The sequence below is a fragment of the Phaenicophaeus curvirostris genome, chromosome 1 (genome assembly GCF_032191515.1).
Source record: "Phaenicophaeus curvirostris isolate KB17595 chromosome 1, BPBGC_Pcur_1.0, whole genome shotgun sequence".
Classification (NCBI taxonomy): Eukaryota; Metazoa; Chordata; class Aves; order Cuculiformes; family Cuculidae; genus Phaenicophaeus; species Phaenicophaeus curvirostris.
Window position 1 is genome coordinate 94,947,530 of NC_091392.1, and position 26,598 is coordinate 94,974,127.

The 26,598-nt window shown below is 42.9% G+C and overlaps 1 protein-coding gene across 1 annotated transcript in view; it reads left to right on the plus strand.

Moving 5' to 3' along the window:
* NECTIN3 (nectin cell adhesion molecule 3) overlaps positions 1 to 26,598 on the plus strand; it is a 221,015-nt gene that overhangs the window by 148,470 nt on the left and 45,947 nt on the right. The window contains exon 3 of the mRNA XM_069852476.1: positions 3,070 to 4,055. Coding sequence (XP_069708577.1) covers positions 3,070 to 4,055 — 986 coding nt within the window. The remainder of the gene's footprint in view (positions 1 to 3,069; positions 4,056 to 26,598) is intronic.

A 26,598-nucleotide genomic window follows, 5' to 3' on the forward strand; every position in this document is an offset into this window, starting at 1 on the left:
TCTAAAATCTCTTGGCTGAGACAACACAAATCTCAGTTGCTTTGTTGACTGGATACGTACTCCTGACCATGGGTAAGGAATAAAATGTTGTAACTGCATTACTCTTTTGTGGAAAAAAAACCCAACCAAAAAACAACAACAACAAAAAAAAAACCAAACCCAAACCAAAACATGAGCTCTGGGGCTTTTCTGAGACACATAAAAGTTCTTGCACATGTGAGAGCAGGGCCACTCTGTATGCAAGAGAACCAGTTTTTGAATTGTACTTTGCAGTGAAGAGGGAGTCAGTCACTCAGATTTCTCCTTAAAGGGATAGTCTTTGATTGAAACAAGCTTTAAGTGTGTCTTCTTCAATAAGGAAAGTACTGGGCAAATGGATTTTAAAAATATCATATATAATATGCCTGTATATATGTTATTCTTGGCTAAGCTTGTTTATGATTTGAATCAAAATACTATGATAGATCTTTCTATGACATGACAGCCCAGGTAAATTTGAATTATACTGTATGCAAAGAGCTGAAACTTTTCACTAAATTCTTAATCTCACTAATTTGTTAATAACAGTCATGGTTATAGAGCATCCTTGCCCTAAAAATACCCAAATGTATCCAACACTACTAAACCCATTAATTTACCAGTGACAAGCCAAACTCTGGGCATTGTAGAGTTCTGTCTGAATCCTTCCCAAACATATTCACAGACGATCAGAGCACCTAGTCCACTGCTGGGCGAGGAGACGCATACACATAAATATGCAGCCCATGTTCTTTGGTCCTGCTGGAACTGTTGTCAATGATGCCTGCTGCACAGCCTACAGAGATGCTTTTCCATGGCTTTCCAGACAAGGAGTTGGACAGGCAGCTTTCTCCATACCACACAGAAAATAGTAACTCTGGCTGCAGTTTTGCTGAGGCACACCCAGAGACACAATGATTCTGAGTCTGGCTGGAAGAACGATGCAGAAATGCAACCACCTCCTAGCAAATTGCAGAAACTCTGTGTAATATCAGGTTAAATATCTCACCCAGCTGGAAGTGCACAGAAAAAAAAGGCAGGTTTTGTTTGGGCGTGGTTTGGTGTGGGTTTATTTTGAAGGGTCATAATGGGTGGCAGTGGGTAAGCATCACCAAGGAGGCCCCATCCAATCCATTTGAATGGAAGCGAGAGTTTTCAGAAAAGCACATTGTTCTGCTACAAATCTATTTGCCGATTCCCACTGGAGTGAATAGCCTTTCACTTCAAATGTTATGCATATAAGTTAATTTCACACTGCTTCAGGACTTTGTTTTCAAATGACCAAAAGGGTTAAGAGCAGACAAGTAAATGCTTGCCAAACACCCCGGTCTAAAATTAAGAGTAAGGGCTTTTTCTTTCATGGGGGGGGAAGTGCGGGTGGACCGACAATGGCCAGAGAGAGAGGGAAATACGCACTGGAAATAAAGTACAGTCTTTTGTATTTCTACAGCTCAAAGATGATTTTGAACAGGATTGCAGCCAACTATAGAAAACCATCTTTTTATGGAAAAAAATATGCCAGTAACAACGGATTTACAAGAACTGAGACAGTGTGTCTTATACGCATTTATTCAATATTATGCAAGATTAATTGTTTGGAACGCCATGCCTTCAGGAGTGTTCTAAGCATTGGGGAGCCAAATTTAGCCTTGATAGCATGAAGTCAAATTTCCTTTTGTATCACAAAATCCCCAGGATGCCTGATTACAACAGTGCTGTATCTGGCACTGGAAGATGTTACCTACAGATTGGGCACAGTTCTGCTTAAATATGACAAACTGTGATTTACTTCCTTAGCATGTATGATTCAACAAACATGTTTTGGTGCTAGACCTTCAAAACATTTTATTTTAAACAGACTTAATGCGTTTTGTTGTTTTGGAATGAGAAGAAATGAAAATATTATGGCAGATGACAATTTGATTATAGTTGTCACAAATAGGATTTTAAGGGTTGCACTCTCAATTACACTATGGCCCCATTACGTTTCCTGCCCATCCTAAGAGTGTCTTAAACCTGCTGTAAATGTAATTACGAGATGTAATTTGCTTCGACTGTTAACTATAAAAGGGGATTTATCTATAGAAGATTTGTCTATACAGGGAAATGGAATAATTACACTCAACTAAAACATCTACCTGGAATGTTACATCAGCAAAGACATATCAGCATAAATTATTCTGCTACAATTATGCTCATCAGTTTTCCCATTTAAAAAAGGCTCTTAGCATAAATAAAAATTAGGCTCTAATGATTAATTCAGTATTATATTCATCCAGGTTTATTGGCATGGTGGAATATATTGGTTTCCACAGAATCAAAACAGCGAAGAGTCTAACCACAGAGTAGAGGACCAGGCTTTGGGAAACCCAATCCAGTAGGGACTCTTTTTCTTTTTTTAAACGAACTGTTGGCCAAATTTGTTTACACTCTTTTGGTCAAGTTGATGTGCACCGCCTAGGCAACCCTGAGCCCCAGCCCCAGAGCAAACAGGCATGAGAAGCATTTTTTCCTAGCTAAGGATTAGATTTTACGGTGTTAAATTGATTTCACAAAACTTTAAAGGGTCTTCCCATTGTGTCAGTTTGCGTACCAGACTGTCGATGAATGTTGAACGTCCAATCACGGTTAGCAGTTCGCCTCTAGTAACTCTTCGCCTGAGTTCTGTTCTGTTTCGCAGTTACAAATTAATGAGGCCAGTTAATTGGCAAACACTCAGTGCAGCTGAAGAGAGGATGAACATACTATTGTGACCATCTGATAAACTTAACCAAGCGTACCTTGGAGAGAAATCGCTGCTTATGCCCACTATTGAAGGAAATGATCAGATGTTACACCGTATTGCAGCAAATACGGGGCTTATATAGAACTTGATCCCCACAGACCTTTTCAGCAGCAGGTATGGCACATAGAGCTATTCAATATTTTCCTTGAAGTTTCGTTAAGGATAGCGCGTCTGATACGAAAAAGCTCACCTAGATCGTAAAGAACCAAGACTGTCAACCCAGTTCTTTCAAGCTTCGGCGTTTTGCTATTTAAAACCTAATTCAGGGATACACCCATTGACATCGTGCCTACAACGCTCACGTTCGGATCAGCGCTTAGAAGCCGTAAAGAAACCGCATTTCTCGGAAAAGTCACCTTAAATTTCGTGACCCGATTACAGCCCGCTCGGATTCTGGGCCAGCCCTCAGCTGGACTCCGGGGACCCCGGGCAGAGGCGCGAACCCCCGCCTCCGCCCCGAGCGGGGCCGCCTCCCTGCTTCGGCTGGGGCACCGCGGAAGCCGGGCAGGGGCTCGAGTGCCTCTCACGAGCGAGGAGCGGGCGGCGGCGGCAAACTTTGCCGGCGCTGAACCCTCGGGTCGGCGGCCGAGCCCGGCCCGGGAGGCGGCGGGGCGGGGACCGGCCCCTCAGGGGCGCGGGGGGCGCCCCCCGGCCGCGCGCGGGGCGGGGCGGGATGTACCAACAGCCCCCCTCCCCCCGGGGGAGGACAACGCGCCCACCCCCTCCCACCTCCTCTCCGCACCGCCCGCGTTGCCAAGGGGACACCCCCCTCCTCCCCGGGGGCGTGGGCGCGCCTGCGAGCCCACAGAACAAGGAGAGGCGGGGGGGGTGGGCGTGGACGACGCGACTCGTCCCGGGGCGGGTAGAGAGAAAGCAGGGGCGAGGGTCGCGACGGAGGCGCGCGCTCCCTCTCCGCCCCCCCTCCGCCCCCCCTCCCCGCGGCGGGGTGGTGCGGCCCGCTCCGCGGAGGGCGGGGAGCGTCGCGCGGCGCCTCCCCGCTCAGTGACACGCGCGCCCGGCGCGGGGAGGAGGAGGCGGCGGCGGGTCCGGCGGCGCGCGGGCACCGGTAACGGCCGGGGGAGCCGCAGCATGGCCGGGGCCGGAGCCGATCCCCTCCCTCCGCCGCCCCTTCCCGCCCGCCCGCAACTTCCCGCAGCAGGCGGCGGCGCCTCCACGCCGCGGCGGCGGGTCCGCCCGGCGGCGCCCCCGGGGCTGGGGCTGCTGGCGTTGGTTTTCTCCCTCTTCTGCTGCAGTAAGTCAAACTTTTTGGGTTTGGTTTTTTTTTGTTTTATTTTATTTTTTCCCCCCTCTGTTGTCTTGTGGAGAAGGAGGGAGGGAACCTCGAGCGCAGGGGGCACTCGATTGAGTTGGGGGAAACTTTTGTGTGCGTGTAGGGGGGGGGGGGATGTGTGTGGCGGCCAGGCGAGACGTGGCTGCGATCGCGGGAGCGAATGGGAGGGGGGTGGGGGGACGGCGACACCGGGGCCGGCACCGCTCTGGGGAGAGGGAAGGAGAGGGGGTGCTCTTTCTCTAGGAGTAACCATCCCCGCTCCGGATTTGCGCCGCCGCCGGGATACGCGTCCCCGTCTTTGTGCACCCCCCCCCATTTCCCTTTGCGGCCGCCTCCACCGGGACACGCTTGTCACCCCCTCCCGTTCCTCCTCGCCGCCACCCCCGGGACACGAGTGTGTCCCCCGCATTCCCCCTTTGTGGCTGTGTCCGCCCCCCCCCATTTCCCCATGCCACTGTCTCTACTGGGACTCGTATGTCGTCCCCCCCCCCCCTCCTCGTTCCCCCTTCGCGGTCGCTCCCGCCGCGTTATCCATGTCCTGTGCCCCCCCCTTCCCCTTCCCTCGGGCCGTTGGGGTCCGGTGGCCGCTGCGCGCGCCTGCCCCGGGGTAACTTTGTCCGCCCGTAGCGGGGTTGGAGTTGTTCCCCCCATTCCTCTTCCCCCCCACCCTCAGTCCCCGCCGCGGCGGGTTCTCCGCTGTAATTCCCGACCTGAACAACGGGCTTTGGGTTGTTGGCGGAAATTGCCGGCCGCCTCCCGGCCGCCCGCAGCCGCGGGGAAGGGCAGGAGGGTGGGTCTGGCCGCTCTCCGCGGGGGGAGAAGGGGTACGGGCTGCGCTCCTGGCGCTGTTCGCTTGCGTCGTTGTTTCTTCTCCGTCAGGGTGAAGTCGGTGCCCGGTTACTGTGCGGTTAGGAGTTCGGCTCGCTCGTCTCTTCGCGCGGGGATAGATGCGGCTGCTCTCGTTCCCCGCTCCTCGTCCTGAGCAGCATTGCGGTGCGGGGCCCCCGCGGGGCTTGGCGTGACCGCTCCTAGGGAAATACCGGCACCGCCACCCCCCCCTTCGCTTTTTCCTGTGGAAAATAAGCAAGAGAGGAAGCATTTGGAAACTAAAACAGAGCAGATTTGTTTTGTTTTGTTGTTTGTTAGTTTGGGTTTTTTTAAATTGTACGCAGTGCGATGCGTTTAATGTCATTTTTACAGCAGTGGAAGATGGGGCCGGGAGGGGGGAACCTGGGCAAGAGCGCATCAGAAGCCGTCATCCTACTGTTGTATTCCCAATGCAGTAATGAATAGTTGGCAAGAATATTTTATTATAGGATAAACCGTGTCCTTTACCTCTTGAAGGAAAGAGGAGCAAGTTAGAGGATGTAGTCTCTGGGGCTTCATGTGATAAAAATACCGAGGAACTTGGACGCTGTGCCATCATAAAGCACTTGTATAGTATCTGAGAAAGGATTTTTCAGGGAGGGAGTTGAGGCACTGCTGCTGTAAGAATGTGCTCTTGCATGTAATAGTCTCCCCCCTCTGGCAATAAGGTAGCTTTCAGAAAAGACGATTATTACTAATTTAAGCTTTAACACACGCATTTGCCGAAGGAGAACCCTGAGAAATGTTCTAGATATCCATAAAGAAAGGCTTCTGTGAGAAAGGCAGAAGAGTGGACCTTTATGTAGGTGAGATTTACTTTGAAGAAGGCAGAGTAGTTCACCATCATTGCTTGTTCAGGTGATGGAACCTGTTACTATTTGAATTTACTGGGAGCTAATGCGCTTGCAAACATTTTGTTGAGAGGGCGTATTTTGTCCTAGTCAAGTTGAGTAGTAACTGCAGTACTTCTTAGTGGTACTAGGTGATTGTCTCCTTAGCCAGAGCTTACTGGAGTGCTTCTTTAGAGAAGATAAACTATATGTTATTGAAGTGGTGTTAAAGTTGAAATAGCTCACACAGATTTTTTTTTTTTGTGTGTTTCATAGGGTATGTCCTGTTTACAGGGTTAAGTAAATTGACAGATCTACTTGGCTGAATGTTTTTTAAGAAGTGGTATAGAGCTGTTCTTCTTCCTCTTAAAAATACATTTAACAGCTTAATTTCCCATGCTTAAAACCTTGGCGCTTTTAGTTGATAACTAACACTTATTAGACAGTATTTGGCTTTATTTGTGGAGAAACGACTTTTTCAGTATTTAGAAGGTGCCACATTTCAAAACAATTAGTCTTGATGACTTAGCTTTCACAGGGCTGGCAAACTTCTTGCACTAGCAGTTCCTCCGCCGCCGCCGCCCCCCCCCCCCCCCCCCCCCCCCCCCTTTGTTTACGGCGATTTCTCCTCTTTTGCAATTAAAAAAGGTGAAGTTGCAGACTTGACCTAACCTTGCCAATCTATTTTTTCATGTAAATGTGAAGATAATAGTGACAATGAAGTTAAGAGCATCCCCACATCCTGTGTGAAATGACTTACTATTTTAGTCTTGATGAGGGCAATTCGGATGTCAGTTTTCCCAGATTCCTTTTGTCATATGTGAACTTGACTGATAATACTTAAGAAGTTCTGCCAAAATTGGGAATGTTGTGTTGTGATAAAGTTCTTTCTCAAACACCAAGTTTTGAAGTTTAATCTGTGGGTAGAAAGCGAGTCTTAAGATACTAGTGACTTTTTTGATTGTGAAGTAAGAAGCAGGGAGAGATGTTTTTTTCATCAATATCTTTTTAGATTACATTTTTTACCTCCCTGACATTTCCCATTTGTTTTCCTTATCTCTGTAACTGTCACAGGTGAGTGTGAGGGGAGAAATAATATGATGAGTGTAGCTTTCAAGAGTGCTTGTAAATACATTTTGAACATGATTAGGTATTGATAGAACCTGAAACTGACGACTACTTTTGGTCACTGTTCTTCCTACTGGTCAGTCAATCTTGACAATGCTAGCAAAAAGAAGAATTAAAAATAAAACACCCCCAGTTTATGGGTGTTTTGAGTAAAAATAGACCTGCTTTAATAAATAGTGCTTCTTTTAGGAAAGTGAGACTATTGGATTCAACTTATATGTACAAATGATTCTCCTACTTCTCAGTCAAACTGTGTGGTATAATGAAGTATGTACTAAATTTACATAACAGTATTTAGTATTGCTTTGAACTAGGAGATGTATGGCATTTGTAAGAAACATCATCAAAACCTTTTGTCTATAAAGTAACTTAGTATATAAGTTTTTCAGCTGTGCTATGTATGAATTCCTGGTAATTTAAACACCACTTTAGTTTATACACAGTGATAATTTTTTTGCAAAGTGTTTTGGAATGTAACTGAACTAAAAATAAGCAAAAGTTCTTAAGTAAGGTGGATGGGAAGGAAAAACGTACAAGATGCTTTTTTTCAGGGACTTCGATAAGGAAATACGTAATTTTTTTTTCAATTTGACTTGTTGGTTGTGTTAAACTTTACAGAAAGTCTAGAAAAAGTAGTGTTTGAGGGGCATGCATTTGAAATTCCCATTGTTGTTTTCTTAAAGCAGCCTAGAATACAGAGTTCAAGTCTGTAGTGGAGCTGGAAGGGTTGTATTGTAAGGGTTTGGATAAATTCGAGTATACAGTGTGATATGTACAAAAATGGAGTTGCAGATTAAAAAAAAGGGGAAATTTCCAAGTAACTGTTGATTAGAACAATCTACTAGAAATGGTCTTGGATTTTCAGGTTAAGTCATGACAAAAGTATGAAGTCAAGCAACCCAGTTTACTACCTTGGAAATGTGAAAGTGTAGTAGAGTGTTCAAAAAAACAACAATGTATTTTTACTCATCATATGTAAAAGGCAATGATAATAGTATAGAAATATGTTTATTTTTGAAAATGGTATGGAGAGAAATGGACTTTTTAAAAAGATGTGAGGTAAGCCAATAGTAAGAGGAGGAATAGGAATACCGTAAAAGGTATTTGAAAAGCTGGAGAGAATGAAATGTTGGTAAACTATGTAGTAGGTTAGGCAGTGTATGAAACTGCTGAGTGAAGGAACAGCAGCTGTGCTGGCAGGAATAATAACAGAGTAGCTTCAAATAGAGGGGGGGTTAAACTTGAATTGTTCTGTAATTAGAAAAAAAAAATCAGGTCACAAATTTGTTGTGCCCATATTTCAGCATAACTCAATGTAACGTGCAGTGTGCTGTTTTGGAACAGTTCTTAGCTCAGTTTCCTTGTGGTAGGTCTGTTGTGTTCAAGATCACTGTTACTCTGAGGTACTCATATGATATAAATACAGAAGAAGGCAATATAGTTGTCAGCATTTTAATAAAATATTTTTTATAGACTTGTAATTCTTGACTACTACTTAAATTTTATACAAGACAGTTTAAATTTATCTGTGGTGTTGCATAGAAATAGTACAAATTGGAGCTGTTCTGAAAGTAGTTATAAAGTTTGCCTGGACATGCTGAAAGGAGGTTAAAGTAATCATAAATTTTAGTGTGAATGAAAAGTGAGGATGCCAACTAACACTTTGGTTTCTGATGTGCAAGAACTCCTATATATATATATATGGAAGCAAACGGTATCATTATTTAAGTTGTGAAGATCTGAGTACTTTGATTGTAATAAAAGAATTGTGAAGGTTTAGCCACTTATGCTACCTAAAGGTTTAACAGTCTCTTGATTTAAACAATGTATTTCTCTTGCTGTCTTAAATAACTTAATCTTATGTCATGGAATATGAAGGTAGCTTGTTATAGAACAAAAGAAGCCTCTAAGAGGATTCATTTATTGTGAGATTACAGAATTAAATAACTTGTTTAGAAATATGGTCAGATCTACATTGTTTTCTTTGCCGCTTGCCTTATACAGTATTGCTGGCAGGATGATATTGGGAAACAAAGGGGTGTTCAGTAGCAGGAGAAGGAAAAATATGTTGCCTTTACACAGCTTCTGTACCAGCCTATTACCCTTCAGGTGGTGGTGGTAGAGCTTTTGAGGTATGCAAAATCACAGATGTAAATTAATCTGCTGGGTAATGGGAACATGAACTAGGGGTATATTGTTTCAGTAAGCAGTGTGTGTGGAGGGTAATGAGTAGCACTTGTGGATCTCAAAGAAAAATTGAGTTAGAAGGTGTAGAATTGAAAGTGTAAATCTCAGTTTTAAGAAGAGGGGAAAACCCCCAAACCAGTAGTGGATGGCAGTAGGGTAATAGAAACAGAAAACCTGATGTACAAGCTGGTAGGAGGTAATCTTGCTAAGTGACAGCTACTTGTGATGCTGTTAGTAAATATCATTCTTTTTTAATGTTGATTCAGTTATCTGTTGAAGAGCAATAAACTTGAAGAGTATTGCTTTCCATCCTGTGCTACGCCAGATTGTTGCTGTGGAGGTAGGTTGACTTGCTGTCCTGTGGTTGAATGCAGTTTTGTCCGAAGTTCTTTATCAGAATGTAGGACTATAGATTGGTGATAAGTCTGCAAAGTGAGAGCACTGAGATTGCTTATGTTACTCTGGGGACCTGGTACATTGCCTCTTAAAGATGAGCTGTGTGATGACATTGTTGTTCTAGCGCTGTTTGGTTTTGTACTTGGGTTACTTGTTTCCATCTCTGAATGTGTTGTATTGAATCAGGATTATTTGAACTTTTTTTATTATTTTTTTTTATTCTCTTGACCACTATACTGACTGGTATATAAAATGTAATGTTGAAGTTCCTGTGAGGGGTTTCTTTAGGGACCTGGTAATTGGATTTTAACTGAATGGCTAGATTTTCTTAGTTATGTGAAAAGTAGCCTTAGGTGCAGTTATTTAACTGCTATTATTTTGTTATGCCATGTGTTAGTTGTTTGGGGAGGTGTGTATGATCTTTAAAGGTGCCTTCTAACCTAAATTGTTTTATGGTTCTGTGTAGGGTTTTGTATGGGTTTTCTTGGTAGTGTTAGTCTATCCAAAACAAGATTTTTGACAAGTACTTTATTTGAAGGATAGGTGCATTAAATGCCTAAGAGACCATAACTACTTGAAATGCAGTAAAGTATTTTTGATAGGATGGAGGTGATGATATTTGTTTTGTGTAAGCTTCATGTAAGAGCTTTAAAGGTTCAGTGGAGAGTGTTCTGCCTTACAGAAAGAGGTGAGGACTATAGGACTTAATGGAACTGTTAGTGAAAGTTCGCTTGTTGATTATTTTTTGAGAGTTACTCTACAGCTGCCTTTTCAAAGCCTTCAGAGGCATGGCTCACCCGTGATAAACTTCTGTGGCTGCAAATAAGTTTAAAACTAAAGTAAGTGAAACAGAGTTGTGGTATCTCCACAATTCCAGACTGCTCTGAAAAAAGGCCCTGAATTGAATTCTGTGAGTTCACAGGACAAGACAGCGGACAAAAAAGAACAGGGAGTGTTACTAAACTTGAAGAATTTTAATGAGGTTTCCTAAGATGTCTTTGTACCCAGATTGAGGTATAGTGTATGTAAATGGATTATTGAATGGGTAGAAAAATTGTGTGTACTGCTGGACTTCGAAGGTTCTGCTCCACTGTGCAAAGTCTACCTGGAGGACTGTTGCTGGTGGCATACCTTAGGTAACAGTGCAGAGGCGTTTTGTCTGCATTTCAACCCCTCTTCCAATTCAGTAATGCACTTGGAGCAAGTTTGTGGATGCTACCAGTTTGTGAGGGGCAATTGATATGTTGGAGACTAGGGCTAGTCGAGTGAGGCATCTGAGACTTAAGAAATAGCTGGCAGAAACCTCATGAAGTCAATAAAAGTAAATGCCAAATCTTTCTGAACTCTATGCATAGTATACATGCCATGCTAACTGGTGAAAAGCAGCTTTACAGGAAAGAACATTGTGTCCTTGTGGGTCAATATATGCCTTTGTGGTGTAAAAGGTGAAGAGCGCACTGGGCATAGTCAGTGAGTTGAAGGAGGCAATTATTTGCTACTACTGGGACCTTGTGAGACTGCACCTGAAGTACTGTGCCCAGTTTTGTGATCTCAAGTACAAGGCAGATGCAGAGCTGTCTGTAGAAGGTATCCACTAAGATATGGAGTCAGCAGCACAAAATGTGTGGAAGAAGGACTGAAAAGTGAATTGGTTCAACTTTCAGAAAAGGAAGTTGAAAGCAGAGGATCCTATTTGCTGGCTCTGCCTGTTTAATGGGAGATGAGAGAGAAAATTAAGACAGGTTCTCCTTTGATATGCATGGGAAAAGTATAAGAGGCAAGAGACAAACCTTACAGCAAGGGTAAGTTTAATAACATGTTAGCAATACATGTTCCCACACAGAGAGTGAAGCACTGAAATGGTTGTGGAATCTCTGTCCTTGAAACTGTTGAGAATCTGACTATGGTATGACCCTGAGCAACCTGATCTAGCTTCAAAGTTGGCCTTGCTTTCAGCTGGGGGTCAGATTGGATAGACTGAAAGGGAGTTCTGGAGGTTAAGTGAGCTGTTTTTATGCGTGAGTAGGCAGGAGCTAGTATGCTATAGTAGCTGTACCTCATAGAAAAGTAGAAGTGGTTGGAAGTCTTTTTGTACTGAGATTAAAATGCCCGAGAAAAGTCTGAAATGATTTTCCTATCAAGGAATCTGACTGCTAAAAGCTTTCTTGAAATTTGGATCTCCTGAGGTAAACTTTTAGAGAATCTCTTAACAGACGATATGCAGGCAAGTCTTTCTTTACTTCAATGAATAGCAAGTAAAACCTGTCCGTTAGAGCACAGAGCTGAGTGGCAGTCCAGCAAGTACTGAAAATGTAGTTTGGTAGTAAATAGTGCAGCTGTTATACAGTATTACTATGCTTGGCTATTGGTTATCTGGACTTACTCTCCTGATGCAGTTCCTGGACTTAAAGGGTTAACTTCCTTGAATAGCTTGCAATGGAGGGTGGACTTGAGAGCTAAAAAAAAAAAAGCCAGCAGTGTCACCAATGCAGGGGACAGCAGGCAACTGCACTGTAAAGTCACTCGCTGGATCTTGTAATGGACAGCTGAGATTTAGGCTTCGTATTTTATTATGATTTGCTGCTCCTGACAAAATGTATTAATTTTATATTTTATAGTGTGACTGCAGTTGTTAAATACTGGCAGATAACGTTCAAATTTTACAAGTAAGTGAAAATGTGAAGTTAATGTCTAATTGCTTTCCTCAACTTAGACTTTGCTACTTTAGTGGAAAGCACAACCTCCCTTTTCCTCCTTCAGACTTGAGTTCTTCCTACAATAGGTGGCATGAGGAGAGACAACATCTAAAAAGTGGAGTAATGGTCTGCTTAAAGGAGTTGGGGCCTTCCTAGGCAATGAAGGCCTTGTTCTTTCATCTAGGACATCATGTGTGTCTGTTCCTAACCAGTTATTAATGCTTTTCTAATTTCAGTGTAGGAGTTAACAGTTGTGGGGATAGGGAATGATGAATGCTTACAGCTGTTGCTATATACTTAACAGAATTTCATGTTTTTTCTTATATTTTGTTTCACAGAAAACAAACCACCCATAACAGACTCCCAAAATCCCAATACATGATTGCTTATTTTGGGAAAATCAGATTTTCCTCTTGTGTAGAATTTTTTGTTAGCTTATCTTTGAGCTTTCTGTAAGGACTGTGTACACTTCTAGGAAACTTAACTTAAACGTGATCACTTTTTGTTAGACCTTCTGCTGGAAGTCGAACAGTAATTATGAAATCCAGAAATTGATGGTTAATTGTTTCTCGGAGTTGATAGATTAAGGTAAACTTAAAACTATATTGTTGTTAATGTAAGGAGAAGTGGAGTCTGACAAATATAGTGCAGAATTCCACACATAGGTGTGGAAAAAGTAAGTTGCTGTATAACAAGATCATTAAGTGCTGCTGTAGTACTGCACGTGCCTATAAATAATGACATAGAAATATGCTAATTTTGCTCAACTTGAGTTGACTATCATTCCAACAAGTGTGCCGTACAGTTTTGTAGTTAAATAGTTATATAAAATTTTAATGGTCAGCCAGAATCTGGCTGCAGTTTGCATTGCAGTTTGCTTGTGCTGGCTAGTGTAAATACTAGGAAATGCTTGAAGGATCAGGTGTTATTTTATGGTCACTAAGACTTCAGCAGTTACAGCCCAGCCCAACTACTTTAACACAATGTTATTTACTTGAAGGTGTTTGTTGTAGGATTTCCTGAACTGCATTGTAGGGTTATAACTTTGCTAGGCAGTGAAATGTACTACTTGATACTGGGAAAGATCAATTTTTTTTGTTTCTGGACCTTTATGTAATGTTCTAATTGAACTAATAGCAGAAGGACTTGCTTATGAAGATGCTTCAGTCAGCTATTGCTTTTGGTAACATGCACGACCAATTTTGTTTTGCTAATTGTGTGTTGTGCATTCAGCAGTATCTAGTAGGCCTATCAGTATAGTGGTACTTCAGCTATCTTTAAGAAAGGTGTGAACTTCGACAGAGTACGTTTTTTTTTCTATATAAGAAATCTTATTAGCTCATTGGTTTCTAGCTGGTATTTGTACTGCTGGAGGAGTAACTAAAATTTTACCTAGTAACTAAAATTACAGGTTTAGCACTTTCAGATATCAGATGGAAGACATTAATATTGCTTGGTGGTTTCATTATATATTTGAATCTAATTCTGGGCATCTTAGTAGTCTCCTGTTTTGTGTGAGGAACCTAGGACTGATGGAAAGAAGGGGAGGGTGGCGGTTATCAGGTGGAGTTTCTAGTGAGGGTTTGAGGCCACCCCATCTACTGACCTGAAATCCTCACCCCTTTCAGGGCCAGTAGATCCAGGATGTTATGGAGAAACTACATCTTTTTCTTTTTTTTTTTTGACTGCTGTGTTTTCTGTATATCCATATGGTCACCAGTAATTCTGTCAACGGCAACCCTGAATGTTAGGAAGAGTGACTAAAGAACTCTTGAAGGCAAAGGTGAAGGACGTGAATGTAAGCTCACAACCTAGGTGCCTGTCCCAGCAAGGAAGGAAGACTTGCATAGGAGTGAATGCACCTGGTTGCTGTTGAAGGTAGGGCTCTGACCACTGAGCTGTCTTTTGAGGCACAAGAACTTCTGAGCCAGAGTCAAGGTCTGTCTGGCAAAGATGATAATTTCTTTTCCAATATTAGCATTTTCTTGTGAGGAGGGCTTTAAAATAGGGATGTTGGGGTGTTCTCACATTTTTCCTCTTCCTGAAGAGGTGAGGAGCAATAGGGAAGTGTCCAAGGGGTGACATGATGTGAGAGCTTTTTTCTCCTCCCATTGTAAAGGCAGCACAAATGAGAACTGTGCACAACTACAGACTTACCACCTCGTTGGAATTCTGGCAGTGTGGTGGGATAGTTTGTTCGACTGGAGTAGGGCAATTTACTGGATTCATGGCTTTCGGGATAGGCAAGCTGGGAAGGTGAGAAATGTAGTGCTCCACAGAAGAATGCACAGAACGCATGGAGCTTGGCCACTGGGTGGGTGACGAGCCTGTTAAAAGATTACGGGTAATGTTAAGAGGACAGACCAAAACAAGTGACACCATTAAGTTTCAGCTACTGTCTGCCTGATTATAAAGTATGTGAAGCCTCTAGGCTTCTGGAAGAAGCCTCAAGATTACAGGCTATGGTGTTTGTGGCAGGTTTCAGCCACCTTGTCATCAACTGAAAGAGCATCCAGGAGTTATCCGGGGTACGTTCAAGACAATTTGTTGATGCAGGTGATTGTGGGCTGACTAGGGAAGATTCTGTAGTTGATCTCCTAAGCATTAACAAAGAAAACCTGGTTGAAGATAAAACAATCAGTGGCATTGTTGGCTGAAGTAACAGAGATTGGAATTTGAAATACTGAGAAAAGTGGTCAGGACTGAGTAATAGAATCATAACCTCAGACTGTGGAAGAAAAAATTGACTTTGTTCCACAATATGCTAGTAATGTCTTCATGGGGAAACTCTTCTGGTGGGCAGATGAGCTGAGGAAAATGAATGATCTTCAAGAGAAACATCTTCAAACAACAATACATGTCCCCTGCAGTGTGCAGGAAGTTGAACAGTTCTGGCAGAAGGTCAGCATGGAAGAATGAGGAATTGCTCATGAAGCATTAAATATAGATAGGAAACCTGTGGAAGGTTGAAGCAGAAGGAATATGGAGACAATATCTCACAGTGTGGATGAAGAGCTGCGAAAGCTCAAGCTCTTTTGCACCTGGAACAAGTAAAGAATGTTTAACATGACAGGAAAGGCTGCTGTGACTGTCAGCAAAACGAAAACTAAAGGAAATGTGTGTCCATTGCTCAGTGGGGAGGAGATGTTGTGAAGGAGGGCATGAAAAAAGATGACATCCAATATCCTGTGTTTGCTTTGACTTGCGGTGGTAAGGTGTTCCCTGTGGTTTCCTAGATCCTTGAGTCTACAAACAAAATCTGTGATGTAGCACAACCTGCAGGAGAGAAAGATGCAGTTGATAATACTTAAGCCATTGGACATATTCAAGACCATGGACCAAAAAAGATGCTTCTGAGGGTACCATGTTGGCTGATGCCATGTTCTGTCACCTTTGAAAAGCCATCATGGCCGGGAGAGGTTCCTGATGAGTGGAAAAAGGCAGACTTCAAGTCCAGGTTTAAGAAAGGGGGATCCAGGAAACAGCCTGGTCAAGTTCACCTCGGTCCTTAGAAAGATAATGGGGCAAATCTTCCTCTGGGGATCCTCCAGGCACATGAAGGGCAAAAGCGGGTGTTTGGGACTGGCTTGAAGAGTGGAATTCAGTTTTAGGAAGGCCAGCTGGTGGCTAATTGTCAATTCATACTGAGGCAAATACAGTTTTTTCTCTTTGAAGGCAGAATATAGTTCACTCAGTAAGCTTGTGGATTATACCAAATAGGTACAGTTGATAAACTAGGAAGCAGGACTTGCTACTTTAAGGGACCTCAGCATGCTGGAGGAACAGGCTGTCTGGAACTTTATGGAGTTACACAGTGGCAAGCGTCAAGTCGCACATCTGCATTGGAATTATCCCATGGAACAGTGAAGGCTGTGGTCCAGTAGGCTGGAGGGCAGCTTGGCAGCCACAGCTGTGGGGTTCTGGTGAACAACAAATTGAACATGTATCAAGCAGTTTGCCATTGCAGCCAAAAAAAGATGAAATCATCCTAGGTTATTTAAGCATGACAGCAAGTTGAGGGAAGGGTGTGTGAGAAGAAGCTGCAAGATGAGCCTGGATAAGGGAAGACTGAGAGGAAGGAGCCTTTATTGCTACCTGATGGGAGCCTGGCAAGTGGGTAGAGCAAGGCTTTCTTCAGAGGTTTGGCTCAAAGGGAATAGGAACTGACTGGAGTGTGAGGAATTCAAAGTCAACTTAAGGAAAAAATACTCCTCTGAGAGGTTGATATGACACTGGAGCAGATCTCCAAAGTGTTTGAGGAATCAATTTCATTCTGTGGCAGTATTCAGAACCTGATTGGATGAAGCTCCATGCAGTATGATATAGCTGGTCCTACTCTGAGCAGGTCTCGGTGGCCTGTAGAGGTCCCTTACCTCTTGCCTGCCTGAAATCATTGTTCTCTAAATCAATATTGAAGTGTGTTTGTCTTTGCCAATGAGAAATGCATTATGAGGAAACCTGTAACTAGGAGTTCACTTTTGTTGGTGGTAATGGGTAGGTGTCTTGGTTGGAAATGATAAATATAGCTTATATCTGTGTTGGAGATGAACTTGTTGAATGCTTTGGAGACATCACAGGCTTTCTGTGAATGCATTTGCTTTGTGAATTAGTACTGATAAATGTCATTTCTGGAACCTGAGCATTCTGAATGCCTGGGTCTGGCAGAAGTCAGAATGATTAAGTGAAGAATGTCTTGCTGCTTATAACTTATACTCTAGGATAGGCATGAGGTTTCTTGGTAATATCACAAGATACACATTGCAATTACCCTTGTGATGAATATATCAATGTCTATATCTATTGCTGTGGGGCAGAATACTGGTTTTCTACCTTATAATGAAAGTAGACATCAAGGACAAAAGTAATGATGGAACAAGCTGAAGTGTAGATAAATGTTCAGTGAGACACATGAGGCCCACTTTGTGGAGAGTATGACTAAACCTTATGTATATGTATGTTTGCCTCTGAGCTAACTGGCTGTGTACTTGGGAGCAAGTCCTTGGGTATGTGATGATCAGTTGCATTAATTATCTCCTGTGTTAGTTATCCTTAAAAGGGTGTGGGTGGGCAAATCAGGTGTTGGAGTAAGAGCAAAACAGAACATACTGTGCTAACATGCAAGTAGTTTGCTTACCTGTTATTCAAATACTCTGTTCTGTTTTGGCTCCTTGATCTTAAAAGCAAACAAAAAATCCTGAAAAATGATAAGGTTGAAGTAGGTTAAGAAGAGGGCAGCAAGGATCAAAGGTATGAAACAGGGTTTACTGAAGTCAGCTAAGACTTCTCAGTTAGGAAAAGAGGCAGTTTTGGGGGAGAAGGGGAAGAGAAGGAGGAATATAGTGGGATCTTTGAAGTGATGAGTGATGTCAATGATGTGTATACAGATTAACTCTCATGGGTTGGTGCAAGAACCAGGTGCTTATCAAAATGAAGCTAAAAGGAGGCAAGTTGCAAGCAAAGAAGGTATTTTTACAACTCATGGCAAGATTGCTGGCACTCCTTGCCAATAGGAGATGTACTTAACTGAGGGCTGAGCCGACAGGTCAGATCAGGCTTGGGACAGCTGAAATTATTAGGGGTAAGTTTTTGTCCTGACAAATGGCCTCTGACCCTGCACGTTATTGCCTGTATTTCTGCATGTGGCTACTCTTAGCAATTTTTTTCTTGCTGGAAAAGCAAATCCTTGTAATCATAAAAAATACTGTTAGGTTTCCAGGTGATGGAGAAGTGTATGTGGATTGCAGGTAGGGAACTGCTGTCTTGATCCAAACCGTGTTCCTTTGTTGAAGCATTTTGTGCAAGAGTTATTGAAGGGGGAAGCTACAGGGGTAGTATCAGTCATTAACACCTCCCACTCCTCCTAAAGTCTACAATAACTTATGTAAAATGTCCAAGTCACAAATACATTTTCTAGCCAAATAAGTATCTTTTGATGCCTTTTTATTTATACAGTCAATTATATAGGCAAACCTGCTGACTCAAATGCTGCTCTTGCCTGAAGGAAAAACCTTACAGTAAGCCTTGCCTACACTGCCTTGTCCTTCAATGGAACAGTTGAAAGTCTCACATACGGTTCTGAATGTGGTAGAATAATGATGATTAATAGCAGCTTGGATGTCTGTTGTGCTTATCACAGAAGTTTGTACTGTGAACTGGAAGCTGTGTTCTCAGCCTTTCACTCTTAAGGGGAAAGAAGACTATCTTTGACATAGATCTTTCATGAAGGAAGCTGCACAAACAAGTTATGAACTAGGTAGTGTACTGTTTTGTAGCATGTCCTCTTATGTTGGCATCTGCTTTGGACTTCAAGTGTAATGATGCCTGCTTTGGAACTCGTAGACTTGGCTGTGAAAAGAATACTGGAACTGGGAAATTCTAAGAATTAATTGATGTCTGGGAAGTGGTAAATTTTGTGTAATCTGTGTAACTGTCTCTTTGTACCATGGAAGACACTTGGTAGTAGTGCTGGGGCTGACTTAAAGCCAAATTAAGTTCTGCATACTTGATTTATGGAAGGTGGAAGAGGCAAAGTGTTAGCTGACTATAACTAAGTGATTATGTGTTGCTGTATATTTCTGAGTGGAATTTCTTTCATCACCTCAAATTCACAGCCCTGCAAGTAAATGAAGAAATGGAGCTTTTAAAAGAAATTTTGAGGAAGCAACACTAATCTTAAGTCTATCGTTATGTCTGAGTTATCAGGTTATAACATAACTTATTAATGAACATACTTGGAATGAGTTACTTGGCTAAAACTGAAGGCTGTTATTTCAGAGTCTTACTTCTAGTTGAGAATGAGAAAACTAAGTCTCTAAGGAGTGACTTGGGTATGTCATAGTGACTCAGTTGAGGACCTTCTGTTGCCAATAGAGATTTTGTTCGTATTCGTATGTACATCTTTGAAGAGTTAAAATTTTTTAAAAAATATGTGACAAAAGCTCAGTATTTTCTTGAGGATACAAGAAATAGGTAACAGAAGACTGACATCTGCTGTGTGCTGTCTGTCCTTCTGACAATGAGGAAAACCTTTACTGAAGAGAGTTTCTGGAAAGAATGCAAGTAAAAGCAAATTGTGGAAAACATGTAAGAAAACAGCTACCTAATTGATCAGCTTAAATGTAACATTCAAGTTAAAGCCCAAATGCAGTAGACCTGCAGATGAAAAAAAAAAAAGTAGATTAAAGTGTTCTGTCTTAAGTAAATATGTGCTAGCTAAAAGCACTGGTGCTCTTGAACACGAATTTTGGTTTCATAATTATTTTTAAGTGCCACTGGGCATTACAATTGAGCTTGCCATCCTAGATGTCTTCTGAGTTAACTTCTTTTTGGTTTTGGTAATTCCTTCTTGTATAACTGTTAGTTCCTTGATTTGTAAAGCGAGTGAGGATAGCCTTGAAAGACAGGTGGAATAAGTGTAAATCAGCAGGTGTTGCTAGCAAGAGGACTAAAAATGAGAGTACTTCTGTAAGCTATGTAGGCTGAAGTCTTCGTGAGAATAATGAGGTCTGGGTAGAGCCAATGTTGGTGAGAGAGCAGGAGGTCTAAGTATGAAATGAGATAGTTGCAAATAAGCTCCTGAAAGGAGAGCTTGTAATTGACTCCATCATGGACTCCATCCATGTGTGTCATATCAGGTAATAAGAATTTGAAGGAAGGCAAAATTATTACTTGGCTAAAAATGTCTGTTAAAAATCTCGTAGCTGGCAAAATCATTGAATGACAGATCATGTCTCTACCCTAGTGCAGGATTAGCTTAGGTTAGTTTGGGTGTTTGGAGGTTGGGGTTTTTTTTGTATGACTAAACATCAGACTTTTCTAAAGGTTGTGGAGTCTTACCGTTTTGGCCAAAGTATTACTTTGAGTAGTGTCAAAGGTTTTCTTAGTTTCAGTGAGTTTTGTTGCTTGATTCTGTGGTGGGGTGGTTTTGTTACTTCAGTTTATCTCCTTCCTTACCTCCACAGGCCTACTCAACAGTGTAGGCATTCTCCTTTTGCAGTGTGTGTACTTAGGCCCTTCATTGGGTTGCCTTCTTTAAGAACAGTGATCAGTCCTTCCAGTCTTTCATTGTAGGACGTTTTCTAGGCCATGAGCACCCTTGTTTGCTTTCAGACTCTCTAGGTGGCTAATACCTGAAGCATGATGTTCAAGCTGAACGACTGCAGATGGACCCTCTCTGATGCTGACTAGAGCAATGTATTTCTACAGTAGCATATTCTAGAATGGCACTTCTGAATTCTTGAAACGCAATCACCATATATGTAGACTTTCTGTAGTTTTCAGAATAATTGTTGCTCTCTAACCAGTTATTTAACATCTTGTGTCTGTTGCTTATACTAGTTCCTACTGACTACTATTCTAGTTTGGACCCATTCACAGAATCACAGAATCACAGAATAACCAGGTTGGAAGAGACCCACCGGATCACCGAGTCCAACCGTTCCTACCAAACACTAAACCATATCCCTCAGCACCTCGTCCACCCGTGCCTTAAACACCTCCAGGGAAGGTGACTCAACCACCTCCCTGGGCAGCCTGTTCCAGTGCCCAATGACCCTTTCTGTAAAGAATTTTTTCCTAACGTCTAGCCTAAACCTCCCCTGTCGGAGCTTGAGGCCATTCCCTCTTGTCCTGTCCCCTGTCACTTGGGAGAAGAGGCCAGCACCCTCCTCTCTACAACCTCCTTTCAGGTAGTTGTAGAGAGCAATGAGGTCACCCCTCAGCCTCCTCTTCTCCAGGCTAAACAACCCCAGCTCTCTCAGCCGCTCCTCATAAGGCCTGTTCTCCAGCCCTTTCACCAGCTTTGTTGCTCTTCTCTGGACTCTCTCCAGAGCCTCAACATCCTTCTTGTGGTGAGGGGCCCAGAACTGAACACAGTATTCGAGGAGCGGTCTCACCAGTGCCGAGTACAGAGGGAGGATAACCTCCCTGGACCTGCTGGTCACGCCGTTTCTGATACAAGCCAAGATGCCATTGGCCTTCTTGGCCACCTGGGCACACTGCTGGCTCATATTCAGTCGGCTGTCAACCAACACCCCCAGGTCCCTCTCCTCCAGGCAGCTTTCTAGACAGACTTCTCCCAGTCTGTAGCACTGCATAGGGTTGTTGTGCCCCAAGTGAAGGACCCGGCATTTGGCCTTGTTAAACCTCATGCCATTGGACTCTGCCCAGCGGTCCAGCCTGTTCAGATCCCTTTGCAGAGCCTCCCGACCCTCCAGCAGATCGACACTTCCACCCAGCTTAGTGTCGTCCGCAAACTTGCTAAGGGTGCATTCGATGCCTTCATCCAGGTCATTGATGAAGACATTGAACAGGGCTGGACCCAGCACTGAGCCCTGGGGAACCCCACTTGTCACTGGCCTCCAGCTGGATTTCACACCATTTACCACCACTCTCTGGGCCCGGCCATCCAACCAGTTTTCCACCCAGGAGAGTGTGCGCCTGTCCAGCCCAGAGGCTGACAGTTTCTCAAGCAGAACGCTGTGGGAAACTGTGTCAAAGGCTTTGCTGAAGTCCAGGAAGACCACATCCACAGCCTTTCCCTCATCCAGCAGCCGAGTCACTTTGTCATAGAAGGCGATCAGGTTAGTCTGGCAAGACCTGCCTTTTGTGAACCCATGTTGACTGGGCCTGATCACCCGGTTCTCTTGCATGTGCTTCATGATAGCACTCAAGATCACCTGTTCCATGACTTTCCCTGGCACTGAGGTCAGACTGACAGGCCTGTAGTTTCCTGGGTCCTCCCTGCGGCCCTTTTTGTAGATGGGCACAACATCAGCCAGCCTCCAGTCCAGTGGGACTTCCCCAGTCTTCCAGGACTGTTGGAAGATGATGGAAAGGGGTTTGGCCAGCACATCCGCCAGCTCCTTCAGTACCCTAGGGTGAATCCCGTCCAGCCCCATAGACTTGTGACTGTCCAGTCGGGCTAGCAAGGCTCTGACCACCTCCTCTTGGATCATGGGAGCCTCATTATGCTCCTCTAGCTCCTGGGTTTGTACACAGGCGGAACGACCCTCCTTACGACTAAAGACTGAGGCAAAGAAGGCATTAAGTACCTCAGCCTTTTCCTCATCCCCTGTTACTGTTGTCCCTTCTGTGTCCAATAGGGACTGTATGGTCTCCCTAGTCCGCCTTTTATTATTTATATATTTGTAGAAAGATTTTTTGTTATCTTTCACTGACTTGGCCAATCCAATTTCTAGCTGAGCCTTAGCCCTTCTGATTTTTTCCCTACACAATCTCACTTCCCTCCTGTAGTCCACCCAAGAGGCCTGTCCCTTCTTCCAGAGGCCATAAACATTTCTTTTCTTCTTGATATCCCTCAAGATCTCTCTATTCAACCAAGCTGGCTTTCTCCCCTGCCGGCTTTTTTTCCGGACCACGGGGATGGCTTTCTCCTGAGCTGCTAGGACCACCCCTTTGAAGAGCTCCCAGCCCTCCTGGGCTCCCTTGCCCTTGAGTACTGTCTCCCATGAGACTTCACCAGCCAGCCTGCTGAAGAGATAAAAGTCTGCCCTCTGGAAATTTAATGTTACCGTCTTGCTAACCACCCTCTTCACTTCACCTAGAACAGAAAATTTTATAATCTCATGGTCACTTAGTCCTAGGCGTCCACCTACCGCCACATCCCCTACAAGGCCTTCTCTGTTCACCAACAGGAGGTCCAGGAGGGCACCTTCCCTGGTTGGTTCATTCACCAACTGTGCAAGGAAGTTATCTCCCACGCACTCCAGGAACCTCCTAGACTGCTTCCTTTCTGCTGTGTTGTACACCCAGCAGATATCAGGCAGATTGAAGTCTCCCACTAGAGATTAACCCCAGCTGTTTATAGAAGAGCTCATCAGCTGCTTCTCCTTGGTTGGGTGGTCTGTAACAGACTCCCATCACAAAATCTACCTTCTGGTGGGCTCCTCTGATTTTGACCCACAGGCACTCAACCTCCTCATCTCCACAATCCATCTCAGTGATGTCCAAGTCCTCCCTTACAAAGAGGGCAAAAACTTGAATTCAAATTCAAACTTGAAGCTTTTTCAGGCTGACTGAGAAAGATTTGTGGTGTATAACTTCGCTTGTCTTTCTGTATCTAATGCAGTTAGTTGGCAGCCCCACCAAGACAGAGAACGTAAGTGCGAATCCCCCTTTTGATCTCCCACTATTTCTGCTGTGTGTTTTGGTTATGTGTTTAAACTGGATGCCACATAGGACTTCAGCCTTTTTATCCAGGGTAATTTGTCAGAACTATTGACTCATCTTCGGTATTTCAGAAGATTTTGAAGATCTTTTGGGCTTTGTAATACACTTCCCATTTAAAGGTTTGAGTTACATGAATAACTACTTTTTTTGGACCCCTTTTTCTGTTTGTGTACTTATACCTATTGCTCTGGTACTTGGGGATTAAAATGTACTTAAATGGCAATGTGAAGCTTTTTGTGATGTTTAGGTAGAGGAAGTGCTGTATATTTCTCTGGGTAACTTTTGAACTACTTGTTTAGTCCTACAACTATTTTTTGAGAGAGTGGGACTGGAGATAAGATGTTCTCCTCCAGCACTGCTTTTGAGCCTGACCCCTTTGTTGGAAAAAGAGTAGCTAGTCGTCTTCTTTCCTTTTAAAGAGGGTGGGATTGGGATGTTTGCCTGGTTAAACAGAGCTTGGAATGTTCATTGCGGAAGAACTTCCAGCTGCCTCATAGCTTGCCTCACTTATTAGTTCAACATGTCTCATAAACATCTGAATGCTTAGTATCAGGATAAACACAAGTGCCTTAATTTGCTATGTATTAACACACATAGAAGATTGTAAAGTAAGAACACATAAAACAAACACTGATGCTAATATGGTGTAATTTGAAATTTCAGATTAAATTTTGAAGTTTGTGGGACTTTGTAAACATTTTTGTGTAGTTAGATTTAAAGCTTTAGCCTTGTAACAGTGGCTTTCTGAGAGTGTCGCAATTCAATTTGAATCTTGATTATTTTTTTTTTAAACTCCTTTATAATGCCTTAGGGTGTTTTTAGTTTCCTGTTGCTAGATAGTAAAGGTTTGTGTGTCATGGTAGAGAAGCGCAGTATGCAGGGGCACTGTCTCTGCCCTGTGTGGAGGTAGTTCTACAAGAGAATTGCCAATTAACTTATGAACAAAATGGTGTTATGAAGTAAGAATAATGACTCACAACCATGGCTGGCTTCAAGTGCAGAGATGCAGAGCCTTTTGGAAGCTCTAGCTCATGATTGTACTCATAACTGACTTAACTAATTTAATTTTTTTTGCTTTGTGTTGCATTAGAGTAAATTACCTGTTTGTAACCTGTTTCCTTGCTTTTATTTTTCATGAAGACATCAATCCTGCTGAGGTTATTTTGTCCACTAATGCATTATATGGCCTTTTAACAAGCAGTATGAATCTCCTCTCTGTAAGCTCTCCTGATGCTGTCTTGTCAATTGTAGCTCTAGCCCTCACCACAAATATCAGTATTCTTGGTATGTCTAGATAGACATGTTGATTCAGCAACTAGAAGAAGATAATTGACTGTCCTGTCAGCTATAGGAAATGAAGGAGTTGAGTGACATGAGCTTCTTGGTGTGCTGGTGTGGCATGTTGTCAGCTCTACTCTTGCAAATAGCCAGTGGAGGTTCAAAGTGCTTAAAAACTCTACAGAACATTCTATGATAAAACTTAACAAAGCACTTGTCTGTCTTGAGTTTGATGTTTTCATTAGAACCCCTGCTTCAGCAACAGTTAACTTTTGATGGAGATAGTACTGAAATTAAGAGACTGAGCTTTTCATTCATTCTAAAACTCAACCAGTTCTTGTGGCCAGTGTCTTCAATTTCTAGGTTGATTGAAAAAAATTACCTTGGTGTGACTATTTTTTTCCTCTTTTCCCCACAATTTTCAACTAGAAGTCATGCTCCCCCTAATATATCTTTTGTAAGCTTACAGGCACACCTAAAGGAGAGCTGCCTGCTTGTTAGATGAAGTTAAGACTTGAACCTAGTTCTGGTCCATTTGTAGGTATAGAAGGCTAGCTTTCAGAAGGTAAGAGAGAGATTTCCAAGTGATGAGTGTACTTAATCTGCAATGATGGTATGTCAGTGTAATGGGAGAAATCTAGGCATATGTCATTATTTAAACAATGTCATAATGTTCCTAGTTTACTTTTGGTATCAGGTAAAGGTGACCTAAAAGATTGAGTCCCTTGAGTGTTAATAAAATGAAAAAGCATGCTGAGATAGGCAGCAAATATAGAGAAGGGCTAAGATGATTTCTGTAGTCTCTGCTTCAGACTATCAATTGCTATGCCTCACTTAAGGAAAGTGTTTTGCCTTCCGGTAGGCTTTTGTATGGCTATTACACTGCTGAGAGACCACTGAACAAGGTTTAAAGAATTGCTCTTTTAAGATGATAATTTTATACCTGTGGTTTGCTTTTTTTTTCTGAAGGAAAAAGCAAGTGCTGTATAAAAAACAAAACTTGAAGCCAATGTTATGCCCTATTTCTGCTCCCAGCCAACTTCCCTCAAATGTTTAATTGACAAACTCTACTTTAAGTGAGGATTTTGATAAAGCAGATCTTCAAGTGAGAAAACATGAGATTATAGTAGTATCTTTTTGATGTAACTGTAGTGTTTTCCCAAGTACTTGCTTAACAATTCCACTTGGAAGCTAACGTTGAAGCATTTTGTACTGCTTAATCTTGACTCTTCTGTTTCTTGCTTCTGATTTTTTTTTTTGACACAGTAATATATATGATCATGCTATGGTACTCAAAAGACGCAGTAACTTCTTCACACTAATTTAAGCATACATTTTTATAAAGCCTCAAGTTGAGGTTTCAGGCTTGTTTTATGCAGTGTCCTTAAATGATTGGATACTCGAAACAAATCTTTAAATGACACTAATCTGTGCAGCTGTGCTCACGTTGCCTCTGTTGCATTGCTGCTTGTGATAGACTGAGCAGTGAATGAGTGAATTCAGAAGGCTAAATTGGGAAGAAAACAAGTTTTTGTAGGTTTGTCCCTGTTAGTTACCTGATGAATGCTGGTGCAGGAGAGGGAGGACTGGAAGAATGAGCCTAAGCTTTCCAACCTCAGCTAAAATTCAGCTGACCTAAAAGTAGTGCTTAGCTTGATCATTAGAGTGGTTCGTGGGAAGTTCTGCTGCCAAAGCAAGTTGTTGTCACCAAAATGGGATATTGTTGTTCTGCTCTGCTCTGTTCCTTGCATTTGTGTGCTGTGGCCAGATACACCCACGAGCAGATTAACTTGCTGATTTCAGAAAAAACTCAGGATTTGTGCTCCTTTGTAGTTTGTTTTTTTCAGGACAGGTTTTCTGTCCTGTGGAAGCAGTTGACAGCTAGTGCAAAATAAGTGACTAGAAAGCATCTGGCCTGTCTTGCCAGTGGTG